The sequence below is a fragment of the Atractosteus spatula genome, chromosome 9 (assembly GCF_055471065.1).
Source record: "Atractosteus spatula isolate fAtrSpa1 chromosome 9, fAtrSpa1.hap1, whole genome shotgun sequence".
Classification (NCBI taxonomy): Eukaryota; Metazoa; Chordata; class Actinopteri; order Semionotiformes; family Lepisosteidae; genus Atractosteus; species Atractosteus spatula.
The window spans coordinates 51,652,766-51,670,900 of NC_142714.1; the positions used below are offsets into that span (position 1 = coordinate 51,652,766).

Sequence of the window (18,135 nt, forward strand, 5' to 3'; positions counted from 1 at the left end):
TCCAAATAGTTAAAATTTGAGAAGTTAATGTTTTATTCCTTTCTTTTGCATAAACTGGAACATCCAAAATGTTTTGTTTTCCTTGTTTTAGGCACAGCTTCACTGTTACAGTGTATATCAGACTGAAGTGACAGATACTTGTATAACTCCACAGCAAAAGGCTCCAGGTGTTTTAATCTAAAAACCATGCTCAACTTTTGGTTTTGAAAAGTTCAGCAGGTCTATCAGGAGTTGTGGAGCAAGTGCTTCTGCACTGCAGTTCACAAACATGAACAACAACTTAAAGCAACAAAGTTTGATCTGTGCTGGATTTAGTTTCTAGAAGCTATACAGAAATGGTCTAATGTATCTGCACAGGGAGAGTCAGAGCAATTTCCAGGGAGGCAAAGTAGAAAATGACTTTACTGGATACAGTCTTGAACATCCCAGCTGTACAAATGCTTTACAGCGTCTCTTTCCAAGTCCAAAACAAATTCTTACAGAATTATTTACTTTTTTTAACACTGAAGATTGAGAAGCTTCCCTTAAAAATACCAAACTAAATTTACAAGGTATTTTCATATGCATTTAGCAAGCTTATACCTTACATTTGGTTACTATAATTCTATTGTCACACTAAATATAAATAAGACTTCACTCTATGAGTGCACTCACTCACTCCATTGCTCCCTATCAGTGCTGAATTCAAAGACATCTTCAGCAGCAAAGCTCCACAGTCTCTTAGACCACCCACTGTGAGGTGTAGAGTAAGTAAAGCTACAGCTTTGTGGTGTTTTGTGAATTAAACAACATGCACAGTAGATATCCACCCAGAGACAGTGGAAAGAAAATCACAGGCACAGCCATGTACTGTACTCAATGAAAAGCACCTTGATTAAAACTATGACACAGCTTCGGAATGTGACGACCATTGTGATTTCTGCACAGAACTTGGGCTATGCTTCTTAATGGGAGCAGATTCTATCTTAAGTCTAAAGGTCACATTACAGTAGGCCTACTCTCATTTGACATTTTAATTTTTCTCCTTCTGGAACGGGGCTCTGGTTAAGATATTAATAAGGCACAAAATATGAGCATGAGCATCAGAATTCCATCTACTGGCACAAGTGGCGCCAGTCTCATCACTGCAGGGTGCACAGAGAGCACGGGAAATCAAAGCACAGCTTCATTGCACAAGGGGGAAATAACGCAGCTGTAGGTTCAGTGCGACAGAATGTCACCATTACAAAATAAAGAGAGTACTAGAGGATCTGTCTCCTAAAGCGTGTAGAACAAACAAGGTCCTTATTCCAGCCATGCAGGGCACGGCCCATAAAAACATTAGAAAAGATTTTAATTCTACCATCGCCGGACACAAAAACTCTTAGAAAAATCCAAACCCTTCAAAAAAAAAAAAAGGTCTGGGTTGATCATGCTTCACAGCGGAGTCTTCTCCCCCCTGTCCACCCAGACACGGACCACGCGGGGAGGACAGCCCACAGCCGCGCTCGCGCATCGACGCTGCAGGCCAGGTGTCCCCAGCGCGTCCCGCTGCCGGAGCGCCGCGGGCAGGCGAGGTGCACCGCAGCTTTCTGCTGGTCTTCCGACTACAAGAGGGAAAGGGGGATGATGGGTGGGGGAGGGTTGATGTGCAAACAAGCTGCCACATAAAACAGCAACTGCAGTGGGGAAAAAAAACGTCTCTTCCTCTTGCTTTAGCAGGAGCACGGAGAAGCGACCCTGCTGGTGGACGCAGGTCCAAGGTCAAAGGTCATTTCCGCAGCTCCCACAGCAGAGGGCGCTACACGAGGCTCCCCGGCCAGGACACCACCGTCAGGGTGACCTTGTTCTTCTGCAGCTTCAGCATGGGAATGAGGGAGGAGTTGTTCATGCCTCCTGTGGCGGCTCCGTTCACCGCCACGATCTCGTCGCCGCACCTGCGCACAGCAAGGAGGCAGATCAGCAAAGTGCGTTCAACATGTCCGCTGGGGGGGGGGGGGGGGGGGGGAACTGTTTAATCCCGTGACACAACTTCCCAGATTCTTTCTGTAAGCTGCAGGAAACCTTTAATTGGGCATCTGGCCTTGAAGATAATTATTGTTACAGAAAAACGCAGGGAGAAAGAGAGAGATGTTGCTCAGTCTCAAAAGAACACAGTCTTCTTTTCTTTTCAACAGCTTTTTTATCTTCCACTCAAAGTTCTAACACTGTTCACCTTAATGCAGATGTTTCTACAATCTGCATTCAAAAGGACATTGGTTTAATTACACCAAACTAAAGATAGCAAAAAGAAAAACCTCTAGACCGCACAGGTCTGTTATAAGGGTGCAAAAATGGAGTAATGTTGCTACACATAGGGCCACAAACAGGAAACAGAAAACAAAATTATATCCTAAAATATAAATGAATTCACAAAATGATTCATACCCTTATTGCTTGCTAAAAGTAACTTGCGAAGGAACAGGTAAATGTTTATTCCATGCTGAAGGGAAAAGAAAAAGAGACACCATTTTGGCTGTGGAGCCGTCTTCAGGTGTGGAGATGGCTGGTATTACTCTAGATTCTGACCCTGACCTCGCAAACTTCTCTCATCAACAAAAGCACAACCCAGACGGGAATCCACCCAAGAGCAGAAGCACCGTCCGGCGGAAGGCAGGCCGGTCGGCACGGACAGGGCTGGGATCTTCCCCGCCAACCTGGGCCGGGGCTGGGAGAGCCACACTCACTTCAGCCGGCCATCGAAATGCGCTGGCGTTCCTGGCACGATGGTCTTGATGAAGAAGGGCTGGTGCCCGCTGGACTCCTCGAAGCCCCCGACGATGCTGAAGCCCCAGCTCTCGCTGCTGGTCTTGAGCAGGACGATGTCGCGGCACCAGTGCAGGTGGCTGGAAATAGGAAGGGGCGTCGTCGTTACCGGCGGCCTCTTTGTTACAGAACGTGGAGCTCTCTGTCCCTCGGCCCCTCACTCTCTCTCCACACACAGATTCACACCACTCGCAAAGGCAAGGGATCGGTCATGAGAAATCCTTGCATTTATACAGCGCTTTTCGCCCTGAAGGATCTCCGAGTGTTTCACATTAAGGAGGGGACCCACGTCATCCAGCACTGAAGTGCAGGAGCCTCCTGCCCGGTGCCATCGAATCTACAGCTCCAAGACGACCAGCCAGCCATCTGACAGCCACCTCTAACACGTCTCACACTGAGCCCCTCCAGCAACAACGCCTAACAAAGCTGAAGTTCAGAGACATTTACACACTACTTTTCATTCCTCTTGTAAAAAAAGAAAAAGTGATTATATGATTCGATTAAGGACTTCTTGTAAATCCGGTAATGTGAAGCTCTAAAAATTGATCGGTCGATATAATGGTCTACTAAAATGCAGGTGTCCGATAAAATGCATTAATGAGGAGTCACGAGTCTTGGATAAAGATCCGCACTGATGGTGGGGCTTAGTACAGTTAGCCCTTACTGTTTCCACTACACCCACTGCTGCACAATACAGAGGTGTGCCGACTCCCTTAAGACTCCCTTCCCTAGAAAAGGTGGAAGACGTTATTCAGGGATCAAAAAGAAACTCAAATCTGCCCGAGCATGAAGAAACTGCTAAATCGTCTACAATGTGCTCCTGGGGCCCCGGGGGGCGAGTCCACCTCACCTGGGCAGCCCGAGCCAGCTGGTCCACAGCGGCACCCAGTTGATGGCGTCATCCCGGGGCTCCAGCACCTCCATGTCCTCCTGGCCCTCCCCGTCACTGCCCTCCTCCTCCTGGGGATCCCCAGAGAGGGTCTCCACCACCTTCAGAACCACTGAGGACTGGCTGGCCTGGGCCTTCAGAGCCGACACCGCCTCGTTGTACGTCAGCTGCGTCAGGTCCACCCCATTGATGCTCAGCAGCACATCCCCTGGGGGAGGGACAGGCCACACGTGCAAACATCTCTCTCGTCCCCGGAAAGCTCCATCGTGGGACAGAGAGAGGTTCAATCCAAAACCTTGACATGCTAGAGCCTATCAAGCAGGAACATCCTAAAAATGCCAAACTTAAAGACTGCCAAAGCTACAATCGCTGGGATGCAATCCTATCCTCAACCCACGCCTTAGTCAGGACATCAAGAGTCACACAGGAGGAACCAAGAAGTGCTCTTAGAGCTAAGCAATAAATATATTTCTAAGAAAATCAGATTGTTTATAGAGAAGAAGAGATGGGACAAGCAATGGCTAATAACTGAGCACCTGGAGCCTCCTTACACAAAGGGTTGTGGGAGTATGGAACAAGCTGCGCAGCGTGCTGCTGAATCCAACACCCCGATTTCTTCCAAGAAGCTGCTGCACGAGACCCTGGGATCAATTAGCTACGAACGAATCACACGGGCCAGTGGGGCCGAACGGCTCCTCTCGCGCCAGCTCTCACCCATGCGGATGGTGCCGTCGTGGTGAAGGCAGCCGACGGGCTGGACGCTGGTGATGTAGACGGGGACCCTGCTGCGGCTGTCCCGGCCCCCCGAGATGGTGATGCCCAGGGACATGCGGGGCTCCTTCTTCAGGCTCACGGTCTTCTCCCGGCTGGAGAATCCCCCCGGAGGGTCCTGAGCAAGCACACAGACGCACACACGCCGAGGCTCAGAGCGCCGCCGCACGCCACGCCTCTCCCCCCCTGCTGCAGAGACGGGCCAGCTGGGCCAGCATGCTGACCTCATTAGAGCCGAAACACTACCTTGGGTTTCCAGCTAATAAGTCGACTGCTTGATAAAAGCTACATCATCAATTTTTAGCGTATTAATCACTGACGTGTTTGTTTTCTTCCAAATAGGACATACTGCTTTAAATATCCTGCCTGGGAAAGATGCCTCTCGCCTGCATTTTTCTCCAGCCCAAAGAAAGTTTAGCAGTTCCAGGGCCGGGCTGTTGGCGTTTCGGCCAGACGCCCCGACTGCAGCGCGGGACTCGACAAGCAGCTCTTGCGCCGCGTGCAGGTGTGTAAGCCTGCAGCTCCTCCATTGCTGGATGGAGCCAGGGTTCTGAGAGGGAGGGCAGAAAGGTGTCAGGGGCCCCATGCTCTGCCCAGCAGGGGAGTCCAGCCTCCAGCACAGCACTGAGCTCTGCAGGCAAAGACAAACTGCCAAATCCTTTGATCCCCTGCCCACCCACACAACAAACAACCGCTGCCGCCGCCACCACTCCCCTTTTGATCCTGAGCAAGCAGTAACGCAAAACGCTTCCCCCCTCTGCCGCTGAGGTACGAGCCTGCTCTGAAGTGCTCGGCCTCCTCCTCTCACCCTGTTCCATTGTAAGACGTCGGCAATTTCCTTATCATTTCTACATCCCCTGCGGAGGAAGGCTGTGGTATCTGGTATTCAGCTCACCACATCTCAAATGCTTCCAGAGGAAATAACACAGAGCAGCATTAATCACAGGCAGACTCAGTCTGAGCTCTTAAGGAGCACTGCTCTCCAGACACAGTGAACCTCAGTACTATTGCTGTCCCAGTGGCTGTCTTTACAAGCATGAAGGAGCAGAGACAGGGTTTCGGAAGCATATCTTCCAGACGGAGCACAAGTCTCCTCTGTACCCGTTTCTGTCTCTGGGACAGCTACTCCAAATGGCCACAATTACTTCTCGCAACATCATATCAGTCGTATGAGTGACAAACCCCACTATCAAACTTTCTGAGCCACGGAGCAGTTCTTGATCACAGACTCAGTAAAACAATCAGCTGTAGGAAACAGTCATGCAGGAAGTCACCAATTCACAGACGGGTTTGTAAATCGGTTGGTCGGAAAAGCATTTTCCATACAGAATTAATATTACAAATGGTGGTTCGGTTCCCAGTCTAGCTAACAAATTCCTATTCAACACTTTTTTTTTTTGCATTACTCATGTCAGAACATCTGTATTTTCTTGCTTGTTAGTGGTGCAACAAGTTGTTTTTTGAATCACAAATGACAGGGAACACCTCGGCTTTCACTCAGAAGGCGACAAAACAAGCAACGTAGTGGCCCGTAGTCTGATGTGACGCTGCAAGGGGCTCCTGAGCGCAGGCCGGTGTTTGCATGCCTCAGTTACCACAACATCTCGGAGCTCTGAGCTCATGTACGGATGTTCGTGACTCTGTGGGGGGAGGGAGTGTCTTTACACTGAAGTTTCCACCCTTCGGGCCCTGCTCCTGTGTCACACACAGCGATCTGCAAGATGCTCCCCTATCGGCACGGGATTCAGGTCCCCGTCATGCTCACCTTCAGGAACATGGATCGGCGTCTGTAGTATTGGGGTTCGGGCCTCCTGGCCCCGCGGCTGGCGCCCTCGCCGCCCGGGCTGCCCTCCGCCACCCCTCTCCCCGGCGACTCGGCCAGCCGCATCACGACGAAGTTCACCCGCGCCTCGCTCTGCTGCAAGAGCAAGACGGCCCTTCACCCAGCTGCCAACCAACGCGCCGCTCAAAAACGAGTCCAGCCAACAGGGCGCCGGGAGGCGGCGAGCGCGGCCGTACCTGGATGATCTGCGCGGCGCTCTCCGGCGTGCCGTGCCTCAGGTCGTGCCCGTTGATGGCCAGGACCTTGTCGTTGTTCCTCAGCTTGCCGTCCTTGTCCGCCAGGCCCCCCGGAAGGAGGTCCAGGATGAAGACGCCGGGCTCCTCCGACTTGCGGATCAGCTTGATGCCCAGCGGCTCGGAGCGGTCCCTCTTGAGCAGGGCGACCTGGATCACGGTCCCGGGTGCGGGGCAGGGGGCGGGCGGCAGTGCGGATGGGAGCTCCAGCCGGGCGTTCCGGGTGGAGAAGCCCTTCTCCTGCATCACCGTGATGCGCAGGGAGGAGCAGGGCCGCCGCAGGACGGAGATGGCCTCGCCGTGAGGGACGCTGGCCACGTTGACGTCATTCACCTGGAAGACACAGCCCAGGCCGCACCTCAGTCAGCCCCTTCCCACTGCACCGCGTCAGCATTAACCCTGGGCCAGACTCCAACAGCCGCAGAGCGCTGTGAAGGCATCAGGAGGAGAGCGCCTGCTAGCAGACTGCAGAATCAGGGCCCCACGGCGTCACAGGAGCACCTGCGATCGGAATCGAATCAGTTCGCTGGCTGGGAGCCAGGACGTTACACGAGTATCAGTATCAGGGCGTGTCAGTGTATGGCACGATCACAACATGACGAGATTCCTACTTAAGTGATTACTGCAGACATTGTGCTGCTGCTAAGCAAGTGAAGCTTTGTATTATGAACACACAACGTAATGTTTGCATAGTCAGTATCTGGAGCTGGTTTGCTATATTAGGAGATCTGGAAACAAACATGGGACATTTAAGGTTAAGGAAACAATTAGAACTGAACCAGAGGATCAGCATCTGTACAGTATAAGGATTATTGGTGACAAGTTTGATCATGACACCAAAGAAGGAGGGCTGGCAAACACTACAGAAGCTACCAAGGAAATTAAAAAACGATTTAGAGCAAAAAATTGTGCAACGCCTAGAAGACGCATTTTAATAAACAGTAGGTAACTGCAGTATGTTACATACAGACATCATAAAAACTATGTGAAATTTTATTATGAAGCGCACTGAAAACAGGTTGATATTCGCTGTTTCTAGACAATATAGGGAAGAGATAAAGAAATTATAGGATAGTGAAAAGTGTATAATTTAAACCAGTGATGCTATGTTAAATTGTGCAATGTATAATCCTCGAAGTTCAGCCAAACAGATGTCAACATCAGCTGTGATACACCAACCAGAAAGGAAGTGGAAACACGGAAGAGCATTTAAAACCGAGAACATGAGGTACCTGTTACACAAAGAGTTGCAGGGGACGTGAAAAAAGAGACCCAGTCATGTTGTTGAAGTCAAAGACCTGAGAGGAAGCCAACAAACTATTGTAGATGGTTTGAATGGCCTTCTCTCATTTGGAACTTTTCTTCAGATCAGTTAACATACCTTTTGCACACAATGCTTTTTTTGTTTTATTCAATCAATTGGCTCATGTTGACCATGAATAAAACACGTATGGTAAGTCAAAAGTAACAGGAAGAGCACATGGATCTCAAATACTCTCTGAAACAGGACTTCCCTGCTCTGCGCCTTTGTTTAAAACTAATAAAAAGATGGACTGCTGCTTTAAAGACCTGTGCAACAAAGGTTCGGTTTACTCACACAGGACTCACAGCAGCTTACAAAAGTTTTTGGGGAAAAAAGGCTTTGCATCTTGCAGCTGGCATTCCTGCTGCCAGCACAGCGAGACCCATGTGTGCACATGTCTGAATACCCTGACCCAACAAAGCAAAGAGAGGGCTCAGGCCTAGTCAAGCCAGAATCCCTGAGACTACTCTGAGCCCATTCTGTCACCTCTGCATTCCAGCACAGCCAGCAGGAGCGAAAAGCAAGTAGCAATGTGAGCAAACAACGGATAAAGTAATGTGAAACACATACGATACTGCCTCCAGAAGCTCTTAAAATCTGAAAGAATAACTTTCAGGGGGAACAGCGATTACAAATGGAAAATAAAAACTGGTTGACTTTATAAACATCAACACGGTAACAAAAGCTAGTGGTGTTGTGAGTGCAGGTTTATTAAATAGTGCCAGTATGAGCCTTAGAGCTGCTGATGAGGGATTTTCAGGGGTGATGAAGCCCAGTACCAAGCTCTTCACCTTTAGTAAGCGTCAGTGAAACAGAGACTTGTCAGGTACCTGCGTGAGAAGATTCTTCGTGCTAATTAGCCTGTCCTGCTTAATGGACAGAGAAACTGTCCACACCAGCAGGTCAGCTCTAGCCTGCATTCCAGTGTAATCAGCTGCAGTACTTCTGTACAATCTTCAGGCACCTCCAATTCTGTTTCACATCTACAATCTGAGCTCACTGCTTTCAGGTCCTGAACTGGTGAAAGAAACCACTAATTACCCATCAGTCAGGAAAAACCTCTGATCTTCTCACCGTCTCACCAGTGGCATCAGCATGAGGAAGGATGTGATAACGAATGGACGCACAGAAGCGCTCAACAGCTTCGGGCTGGAACACACCTTTCGATCACTTATGTAAACACTAACCCAAAGCAACAGCTTGGCAGGAGAATTTCACTTTCTTGCCTTGTGTGAAGCTGTGTGCATCTTTAACAACACATGCACCCGTCATCTTAAAATGGCTCTCTAGACGGAACAAGTCAACCCATCTTCAACAGCGCGGGTGGAATGAACTGGCACCTGGCTAAAGGCTCAGACGGAACAGACAAGGGTTCACTCCTTCAATACTTCTTCAGGTGTGCTCTACAGCCGAAACGCTGTGTTTGTCTTGAGCTTTCAGCATTGGAATAAACATTTACCTGTTCTTCTGCGGCCTACACATGCCGACAGAAAGGCTAAAACACCGAGGATGACATCAGTGGCGCCTCTGAAAGGCTCTTTACCTCCAGAATGTGGTCCCCAGGAGCCAATCTCCCATCCCGAGATGCCGGTGAATCCCGCAGGATCTCCTGGATGACAATGTTCCCCAGGGGCGTGTCCTTCCCTCCCACTATCCGGATCCCCAGGGCCTCCTCCGGCTCTTCCCGGAATATCTCCAGCACGCTTGTCTCGGCCATCAAGCTGGACCGCTGGGGCGCATCTGGAAAGAGCCCCCCCACCCCGAGGAGTCCAGTTACACACGGAGACGGGGATCGCCCACTGGGCGCAGTCTCCTCCAGCAGGGAGCAGGAGGGAGCAGCAGACGCACAGAAGGAAAGAGGGCCAAACATGGAGTTCTCTGGGTGTTAGTGAAGGAAGAAACGACCAAGTTAAAAAGCGCAGCAGTACACTCTACCCCCCCCCACCCCCAAGACCTACGAATGAAAAATGAGGGAGTGGCAGTTACTCAGCGAAATCCCAGAAAATCAAGTTTTGGGAAGGACCAGTTTTCTTCTCTCTGACCTCATTTGTTTTGATCAGCACTCTTGTAACCAGGTGGGAAAGGCCCTCTGGTACTGTTCAAACACGAGGCCTGTGGTTAGATAGTCATGCAGGGTTCACATTCCCATTCACTGTGCGCAGACAATGGCTGAAAGACTGAACTGAAAGAGCCCAGTATCCCCAGGCTAGACACTCCAAGAAGAGAACACCTGTAACCCAGACACAGGCCTCAAACCAGCCGATACAAATCCCACACTCTGCGCCTGGGGCAGCTGGGCAGTCTCCGAGGCCTAAGTGATCAAGCAGAAGTTCAATCTGCTTCACTCTACCAGCTACACCTTTAGGTAATGATTTGCTTCACTTTCATTAAAGTTTAAAAGTTTACAGACTTCCCCCCCCCCCCTTTTCTCTGACCACCAAATACCATGCAGCTTTTTGAGCCCACCAGTACAGAGTGCCAACGTGGCACAGGAGAGAGGGAGCAGGTGAGCTGTTGCCTCTTACCATCCTCGCCCTCCTCGAACGCAGGGTTGACCAGCCCCGGCTCCGAGGGGCCGCGCGGCGCCAGGCTCCTGGGCGGGGCTGCGGTGGGCTTGGCCTCCGCCGCCGGCTCCCCCTCGGACTTGACCGACTTCGCCTCGTTCCAGTGGGGCCTCTTCCTCCGCTCCGCCTCCTCGCGCAGCTTCCTGAAGCCAGGGCATCTGAAAGAGCCGCCGGGACAAACCGAGGCATGAGCTCCGCCTGCGCGAGGCCGAGCAGCTCTGGGTACGCTGGGAACATTCATAACTGCATGGTGTGTGCGCACTCCCCCCTAACCTGTACATTTCACTAACTGCATCTGTCTATTTTATTTATCGAAAGGCTCCAGAATTACTGCTGTAACTGCGCTGACCCTTTGATCTTTGAGAGTTCGCAGGTTCTTCTGTTCCTAAGGGATGAAGATCTGTAGCCATGTAACAACAGGGTATTAATGGGAGCAGCTTGCTCAAGGATACAAGAGCTGTGCCCCACCTTGGATTCGAACATGCAATCTTCCCATTACAAGTACAGAGCCCATATCCATATAACCACAGTGAAAAAGGTTCTCTTTTTTACACTAAGGAGATTGCTTCATTTACTGTACACTCGCTTTTTTTTCTTAGCAGTACCCAGTCTTTTGTGGTTGCAGTCAAGCAAATCTGCTGAAAATAACCTTCATTGTAGATGGCACGTCAGAGACCATCACTCCATTAATCATCTTGCAGCAAAGCATCATGTAGTAACCAGAGATCCTGCTAATTCATCCAAGGGGAGGGAATATTGTCAACACACCTACGTGCGAGTGCATTGGGTCATCTGGAAAGGCAAACAGATGACGACTCGGCACTCTGGAGGTTGTTGACCACCAGGAGTAATGAGAAATCAGGGAACCAACTGAGGTACAGCCTGCAACGTGCTGGGCTACAGGACACGAGGAGGAAAAGAGCTTTCTTATAGGAGGCGATGCCAGTATGAAACAGCACACGTTCAGGCTACATATTAAGGAAATATAAGCGGATGCCAATGTTTTCTAAGGTCTGGGATCCATTCGTATTCATTACCTGTACAAACTCACACAGCATCAGACTTCCATTTTAGCTCAGAGAGGCTTACACACGACACTTCCAAACTCTGTAGAAATGCAGCTTTCAGTTTACGTCAGAACAATTGAGTTACACGAACGGAAGACGGCGTTCTAAAAGCGACTTAACACACTCTTTACCAGGAGCAGGGGCCAGCAGCAACAAACCACTGTGGCACCTTTATTTACATGTTGCACGAGTCACAGGAAAAAGGGTTTGCTATGACATTAACAAAGCCATTTAAACTTCTAGAGCAGTTAAGGGAGGGGAGGAAGATACATAACTCAGCTCTCTACCCTAAAATCAAATGTGCTGCTTAAATGTTTCCACCAGTCAACCCCTCTTAAAAACAGCCCAATCCACATGCAATATCAAGTACTCTGAAAAATTTCTGATGTTAAAATTCAACCAGGGGAGTGAGATAGCCAAGGCTTAAATGAACAGAGAGCCATTACATAGTTGAGAAATGTTTAACTGCATTGCAAAACACCCGTAACCCTGTGGAGAGCACATGATTAGGTCACCCATGCCTCTAAGTGACCTGTAGCTCTGTTTGCACTGGGAGCCTTCTACAGTGCTGAAAATGCCTTATTAGAGCAATCTCTCCCCCTTCATTTACTGCAGGTGATATCTGCCCAGACAGGAGAGAAGAGAGTGAGACAGTGATGCTCCTCACCTGTTGTGGAGGTGTGGCTGCAGCTCACACCTCTGCATGCTCTGCTGGCAGGAGCTGTGGTAGGGGCAGAGCACGGTCAGTTTGTCCAGCAGGTTCCTGACCAGCAGGCTGGACTGGCGGCACTGCGGGAGCTGCAGCCGCTGCCTGTCCACGGGACAGAAGTCCTGCTCCTGCAAGAAGCTGCTGAGGCACTGGAAGCAGTAGGTGTGTCCGCAGGGGGTGTCCATGGGGCGCAGAAGCGGCTGCAGACAGATGTGGCAGACAAGCTCGTCGTCCACCTCATCCTGGTAGTCGTACAGGTGGCTCTCCTGGCTACCGTGGGCCTGGCCGCACTCCTTGCACACCTGGCCCCAGGTAAGAGGAGCTGGGGGCTTGGGCTCCGTCATGTTGGCCAACACAGACGAGGAGTGCGATCCTCCCGCTTTCAGAATGGCAACCAGCTATTCCTTTATCCTTCCCAGGGGGAGCGTCTCCACGAGGAGGAATCCAGTCTGCGCAGAAGATCCGAGCCAAGATCAGACGATTATCCTCGGGGCCTGGTCATCGTGGGCTCCTGTGAAAGCAGACACGCGGATCAGATTTTAATTCTCCCTCCAGCCCACACTTTCCCCTGCTCACTTCCACACTGCGTCGTGAGCACCGGAGCTGCCCCAAGCCCCGAGCCTCTGGAACGAGAGGGAATCTGCCCCCCTTTCGCAATTCAGATCAGACTGGTTTCCAAAACCGACAGCCTATTAGCACAAAACAAATGAATTTAAAGAAGAACTCAACTCTACGCAGTCATCTAAAACAAAAAACAGCACAACTTACTTGTTAGGAGTGAACACGTATATAGTAAAGCATGGAGGTCTGGCTGAGGAGCAGCCCAATCCCAGCTGCCAGTGATCTCCTGTCAGCCTATCAGCAGCACCACTTCCATGAGGTTTACAATCTGTGTTTTTCCCCTGTCTTGAGGGAATTGCCTCATCAATAATGAATGCATGCCTTATCACTGAGAAAGCGTCTTTCTGCACTCTGAGACCTCATAGAGGGAAATAAAACCAGCAACATCTATAGGTCTCCCACTTACAGGAAACATCGACAGCACATTAGAGGAGAGAGCGATCGATAAGCTTGTCCTCTTATTGCTGAAACATACTGACAGAACCATAAAACACAGCCAAATCCAGATACAGCATGCACTTGCCTTCTCACGAGAATCTGTACAAATACTAAAAAAACAATATCACAGAATCTCATATTAACTGCACTTTAGTCTACTTCTGGTAAAACACTGCTTCTGTTGCAAGTGGGTCTGCTGTACAGTAAACAAGTTATTCAAGCACAGGTGGCGAATACTTTCTCCACAGGTGTAGAAACTGAATTCACAGACGACAAGCATGTGACAGAAACACAGCTGAAAACATCTTATTATTGAAGCCAAATTCAGTCTCCACAGTCACCAGGTGAAAAGTTCAAAACGTCCTGTTGATACTACTGTATACCTCAGGTATTGTGTGGTTCATGAATTGCTTTAAATACTAGCTGCCATGTCACTTTAAAAGCATCAAACAGAAATACTCAGAAACACTGCTGTTTTGTTTGGCCAGGCTTGGACACTGCCAGGAGATACGTTAAGTACACAAGAGCAGCTCTGTGCAAGCTAGTAACCAGAGCTGAGTCGCTGGCTAGCTGAAACCAAACCCCAGAGCCTCCCAGCACGTGGACAGCAGGAGCCATGAGGTGCCCTGTGGAAAACCACAGGTGCTGTGGCTAGCAGTGCCCACGCCACTGCCGATGCGTCTGAGTGGAAAACCTCTATCTCTCCACCTGCACACAGCCGCTAAGAAAGAGGCCAAGCAGTCTGTGGCTAGCATACTGGAAGGCCCCTGGCTCAGAGGGCACAAGCAGTAACAGGAAATTAATGCCTCCTAGAGAAGTCTGCCAAATAACCGCTGGTCATGTGTAATTTGTTGGTGTGTACAATGTGGATTTGACACCGTCTCCTACACAAGGAAAAGATGCAGGATGCACCCTAAGAGGCTGAAACAAAATCAGGGACATATCCTTGAACTAAAAACTCACTAGGCTAAAAGAAACGCATTATATACTCACTGCCTAAGGCTCTACAGGAAAAAAATCGTTTTTCATAACTAAAGAAATTTGAGGCACATAGAGAAAGGAGAAAACAATTAACTTCAGAGAAAGCGCCTCATCCAGGCACGCTTAAACTTGCTCATTTAGGACATTTCTGCTTCCACCAGACAAAAATAACTCCCCACGAAGCCGATCTGCAGAGCGACGCTGTGCACGCACAAGACAATGACACACACCTGCTAATCCTGGAATTTACACTCAGGATGCAGCCAGACTCCTCTTGGCTGAGCTCTTAATTAAAAGGGCCCGAGATTCCGAGCGGCTCTGCTAGTTCCTGGGCAGGGCTGCAGGGGGATCCTCTCTGCGCTCCGGGAGCGTTTGAAGACCGTGGGTGGCAGAGCTGCCAGATTCAGGAAGGTCTGGTCCCGCAGACGGAAGGGCGGTGCGTCAGTCAGACTGCTCCCGACCTAACTCTCAAACAAATATTTGCAGTTCGGTCGGTGCCGAGGGGATCTTTGTTCTCTGGGAATTCCACCCAGGCACCTTCGGCCGTTCTCTCGGAAGCGAAAGTGTAGAAACATTCGTGAGTTTTGACTGCACACGATCGGCTTGCGCTTCCTTTCCTCCTCGACGGGATGGGAATTCGGCACGGGCCTTGGCAGAGCTGGATAGTAGCTGTTCATGCCTCACAAACCCTGACTGGCTTCCAGTTTTTTTTATATATATCATGCAGATCTCCCCTGGCAGATCTTCAGCTTCAGCACGCGATATTAGGTTTACTTTCTCTCCGTGGGTATACGTGATATTTCAGCAATAGAAACCACTAGGGGAAGAACACTAGAAAGAGCGAGAAGACCTCCAGATCAATGAGTGACTGAGAAACGAACCGTGCCAGACCAGCGGAACAGGCTCCTTTCTTTTGTAATCTTATGTTCTTATCCAGACATTCAGCACAGTGGCACACGTGGTCAGCCCCATCAGCCCTCTGCCGCGCAGCTTTCCGATCTGCCCTGCAGGGCCGGGGGGGTTATCGGCGGCTCAGCCCCCCCCCCCCCCCGCTGCTCACGCTGAAACCCCTTCAGCCCGGGACACCCACGCCGCGCCAGCTGTGACCCCCAGGGATCGCCTGCCTGAGCCCGGCTGAGACACCACAGCAGGTCTCTCCTCCCCCGTTCCTGCACACGTGACCACTCATCTGGAGCTCAGCAGTGTGCATGGCACCGACAGCACCCGCTCCAAACACGAAACCCACAGGGGGCCCTGACCCTCCCTCGGCTCCGCGGCCTCATCTGCTGTGCACACAGCTGCTATGTTCAACTAGAAGCCAAGCCGGGGGGGGCATGGTGAATGGGGAGGTTCCACAGCTTCTTAGCTCCCACCCCGAACACACAGGGGTCCCCAGTAAGGAAACTAGACCCAAGAGCAACAGAAACTGGGCTCGGCTCCAGCGTTGCACAGCCGGGCCGTTCCGCTCGGAGAGCGCGAGGGAGGCGAGAAGCCGGAGCTGACCTCAGCCCTGATAAGACCCCTCACAGCGGAGAGGAGGCCCCCTGGGATGAGCAGGGCCTCACACAACTGCTTTTAAAAACGTCCAATGAAATGAAGTTTATAACTATTAAGAACAGTTATCCCTGCTGCGAGGGGCACAGAATCAAAGGCAACAAAACTGCACCTTATTACTATAAGGCAGCTTCACAGCACAACCGTTCATATCCACGTCAGCCTACTGCAACATGGAAAGGCTGCAGCCAGAATATAACGGGTATTCATGGAAATCAAATGTTTCAAGATCACTTTGACTACCGCCACACTCCTGGTCATGGTAATCAATGTGTCCCTGCCTCACTGCGACATAAACTGATATCACACTTTCATACTCTCACTCATAGCTCATTTTACACCTTTCTGGACAACACTGACGAACATCACATGCTCAGGAACTACTCCCTTCATACAGTTACACAGCTTCAGAGACACCCTTATCATCTGAAAAGTAGTTAATTATTTTCTCAGAACCTCCCAGGCGGCTGAAAATGACTTTACAGCTGGGGCAGAGCTGTTGGGTTCTGGTTACAATGCTCGGGTTTAATTCGACTGGCAGCCTGTATGGTATTTTACTGTGCTCAGTTTCACAGAAGCCAGCGCACTGATTAAATTTACATGCTAGCACTTCAACAGCAGAAAACCTGCATTTTGACCGAGTAAGACAGGAATAAGACAGGAATAAGACAGGAATAAGACAGGAATAAGACCTTAACACACGCAGAACATGTTAGAATATTAAAAATGAAGTCAATGGCTCCAGCCACAAATACTTCCTTGCGTTATTAAACTCCTGATAAATTGGTTTGTCATTATATATTACAACACTTGAAAAAGTGAATCAAGTGATTCCACTCTGGGTAGAAATCAAAATAAGTCATTGTGCCCCTCTGTTTCAAAAGGGCCTTTACTTAATTGATCTTTATCTGCCCCCCTTTCCTCTTCCCACATTCAAAACCCTTATTATTGTCCTAACATTTTATCTCCTATCATCCCCATGTTGTTTTCTTGTGGTAAAGCACTTCGATAAGCTACAGTAAGCTTATTATTAATCATAATTATTATTATTACAACTGCTATTCGGAGTGTGAATCCTGTTTGGGGATGTCACCTATGTATTTTACAAAACGTGTGAATGAAAATAAATCTTTCTCGAATAAAAATCAGATCACTCCTGAAGTTTCAGTGTCTTTGCTTGTAAACAAGAATGATCCCTTCCAACAGAGTAGCAAACTAAGTGAAAGGGGCACAAGACAACCACACAACTCCCATATAAAGAGAAGCAGGGGTGTATTATATCATAGTGCTAACACAGACACAAGTAACGTAAAGCGAGATAGGACAGTTTGAATTCGCCGATTATACTGCATGTACTGATTAAGTTATACAATCTTTTTCAATTACTGAGACAAAATGGCCGGCGAAGGGGGGTCCTGGTTTGATTAAAAAAATTCCTCATGCAAAGCAAAAATTTTAAAAAAAATCAAATATCAGTTATAATTTTACCATCGATATAAGCCTAGCCAATGACGTTGTGGTCCGAGTTGCAGTCAGTTCTTTAGACCCCGGTGACGTGTTTTTAACCCAGAACCAAGCCCCTCCCCAAACACAAACACCGCGTCTGAACTCAAACTTAAGTCTTTTTTTTTGCCGAGAAACAAAGGCGGTGTTTAAGTTTCTCACAGGTCTCACACGGTTGCGAAGTCTGAGCCCCACCGCCATAAATTAACCAGCGACGCGTCAAGGTTAGCGAACACAAAAACCCTCTGTCACCGCCAAACCCACGAAGTGTATTAAACACGAAGAAATGAAAGTAATTTCTGAGTCCACCTAGTGAAAAGTAAACTTAGACAATGACTATGACATGCGTGGTTTAAATAATATCCAGGGAAAACGGCCTCCTACATTACACATCTGGGAAAAATCACATTGGTAATCCAAACCAAAAGAAGTATTTTAATCCGGAAAAGTTTATCTGTGCCTAAAATTCAACATTTGCGACCGGTTGAAATCTGAACAATAGTTCACATGCGTGTTGTCAAGTGAGTCTGTGGGCTTCACGTCGTGTCTTCCCGAGCCGACCCGACCCCACTACCTGGGTGAAGACCGAAACTGCGCCCTACCTGTGTGCTGCCCGGAAGCGCCTTCAAACGCGCAGTTAGCCGCGTCCGAGAGCTCGGAACCGGGTCCCTGGACGCAGAGGGCTACAGCGGCCAGGGGAAACTTGTCACTCGACTTTGTGACAACGTGAGATCCTAAGACGTCGCGGTTTCCGTCAGGTTTCACCACTTCAGGTGTTCATGGAAGACGCAGGTCTTCCCCCGTTTCGTACAACAAAAAGAGTAGGATCTGACGTTTTCTGGCAGGAAGTCAGTCCAGGTAATATTCAAATGAAC

General features: G+C 49.5%; 1 protein-coding gene across 1 annotated transcript; it reads right to left on the reverse strand.

The window, feature by feature from the left end:
- Positions 1–12: 12 nt before the first annotated feature.
- Positions 13–18,084, reverse strand: lnx2b (ligand of numb-protein X 2b). The gene is made up of 10 exons (XM_088925113.1): positions 17,863–18,084; positions 12,122–12,674; positions 10,349–10,545; positions 9,367–9,563; positions 6,464–6,853; positions 6,210–6,362; positions 4,388–4,562; positions 3,635–3,881; positions 2,706–2,864; positions 13–1,916 (listed from the first exon to the last, which is right to left on the reverse strand). The coding sequence occupies exons 2-10, from the start codon at positions 12,505–12,507 to the stop codon at positions 1,781–1,783; spliced, it is 2,040 nt and encodes a 679-aa protein (XP_088781239.1). The 5' UTR covers positions 12,508–12,674; positions 17,863–18,084; the 3' UTR covers positions 13–1,780.
- Positions 18,085–18,135: the final 51 nt, after the last annotated feature.

Bases quoted from the DNA above. Each gene is read 5' to 3' on its own strand.
- lnx2b (XM_088925113.1), bottom strand. From the start codon at position 12,507: ATGACGGAGCCCAAGCCCCCAGCTCCTCTTACCTGGGGCCAGGTGTGC. The intron at 4,563-6,209 runs GTGAGCATGACG...GTGCTTGCTCAG, and splicing joins GCCGATCCATGTTCCTGAAG to GACCCTCCGGGGGGATTCTC. The intron at 3,882-4,387 runs GTGAGAGCTGGC...TCCCTCCCCCAG, and splicing joins CGACGGCACCATCCGCATGG to GGGATGTGCTGCTGAGCATC.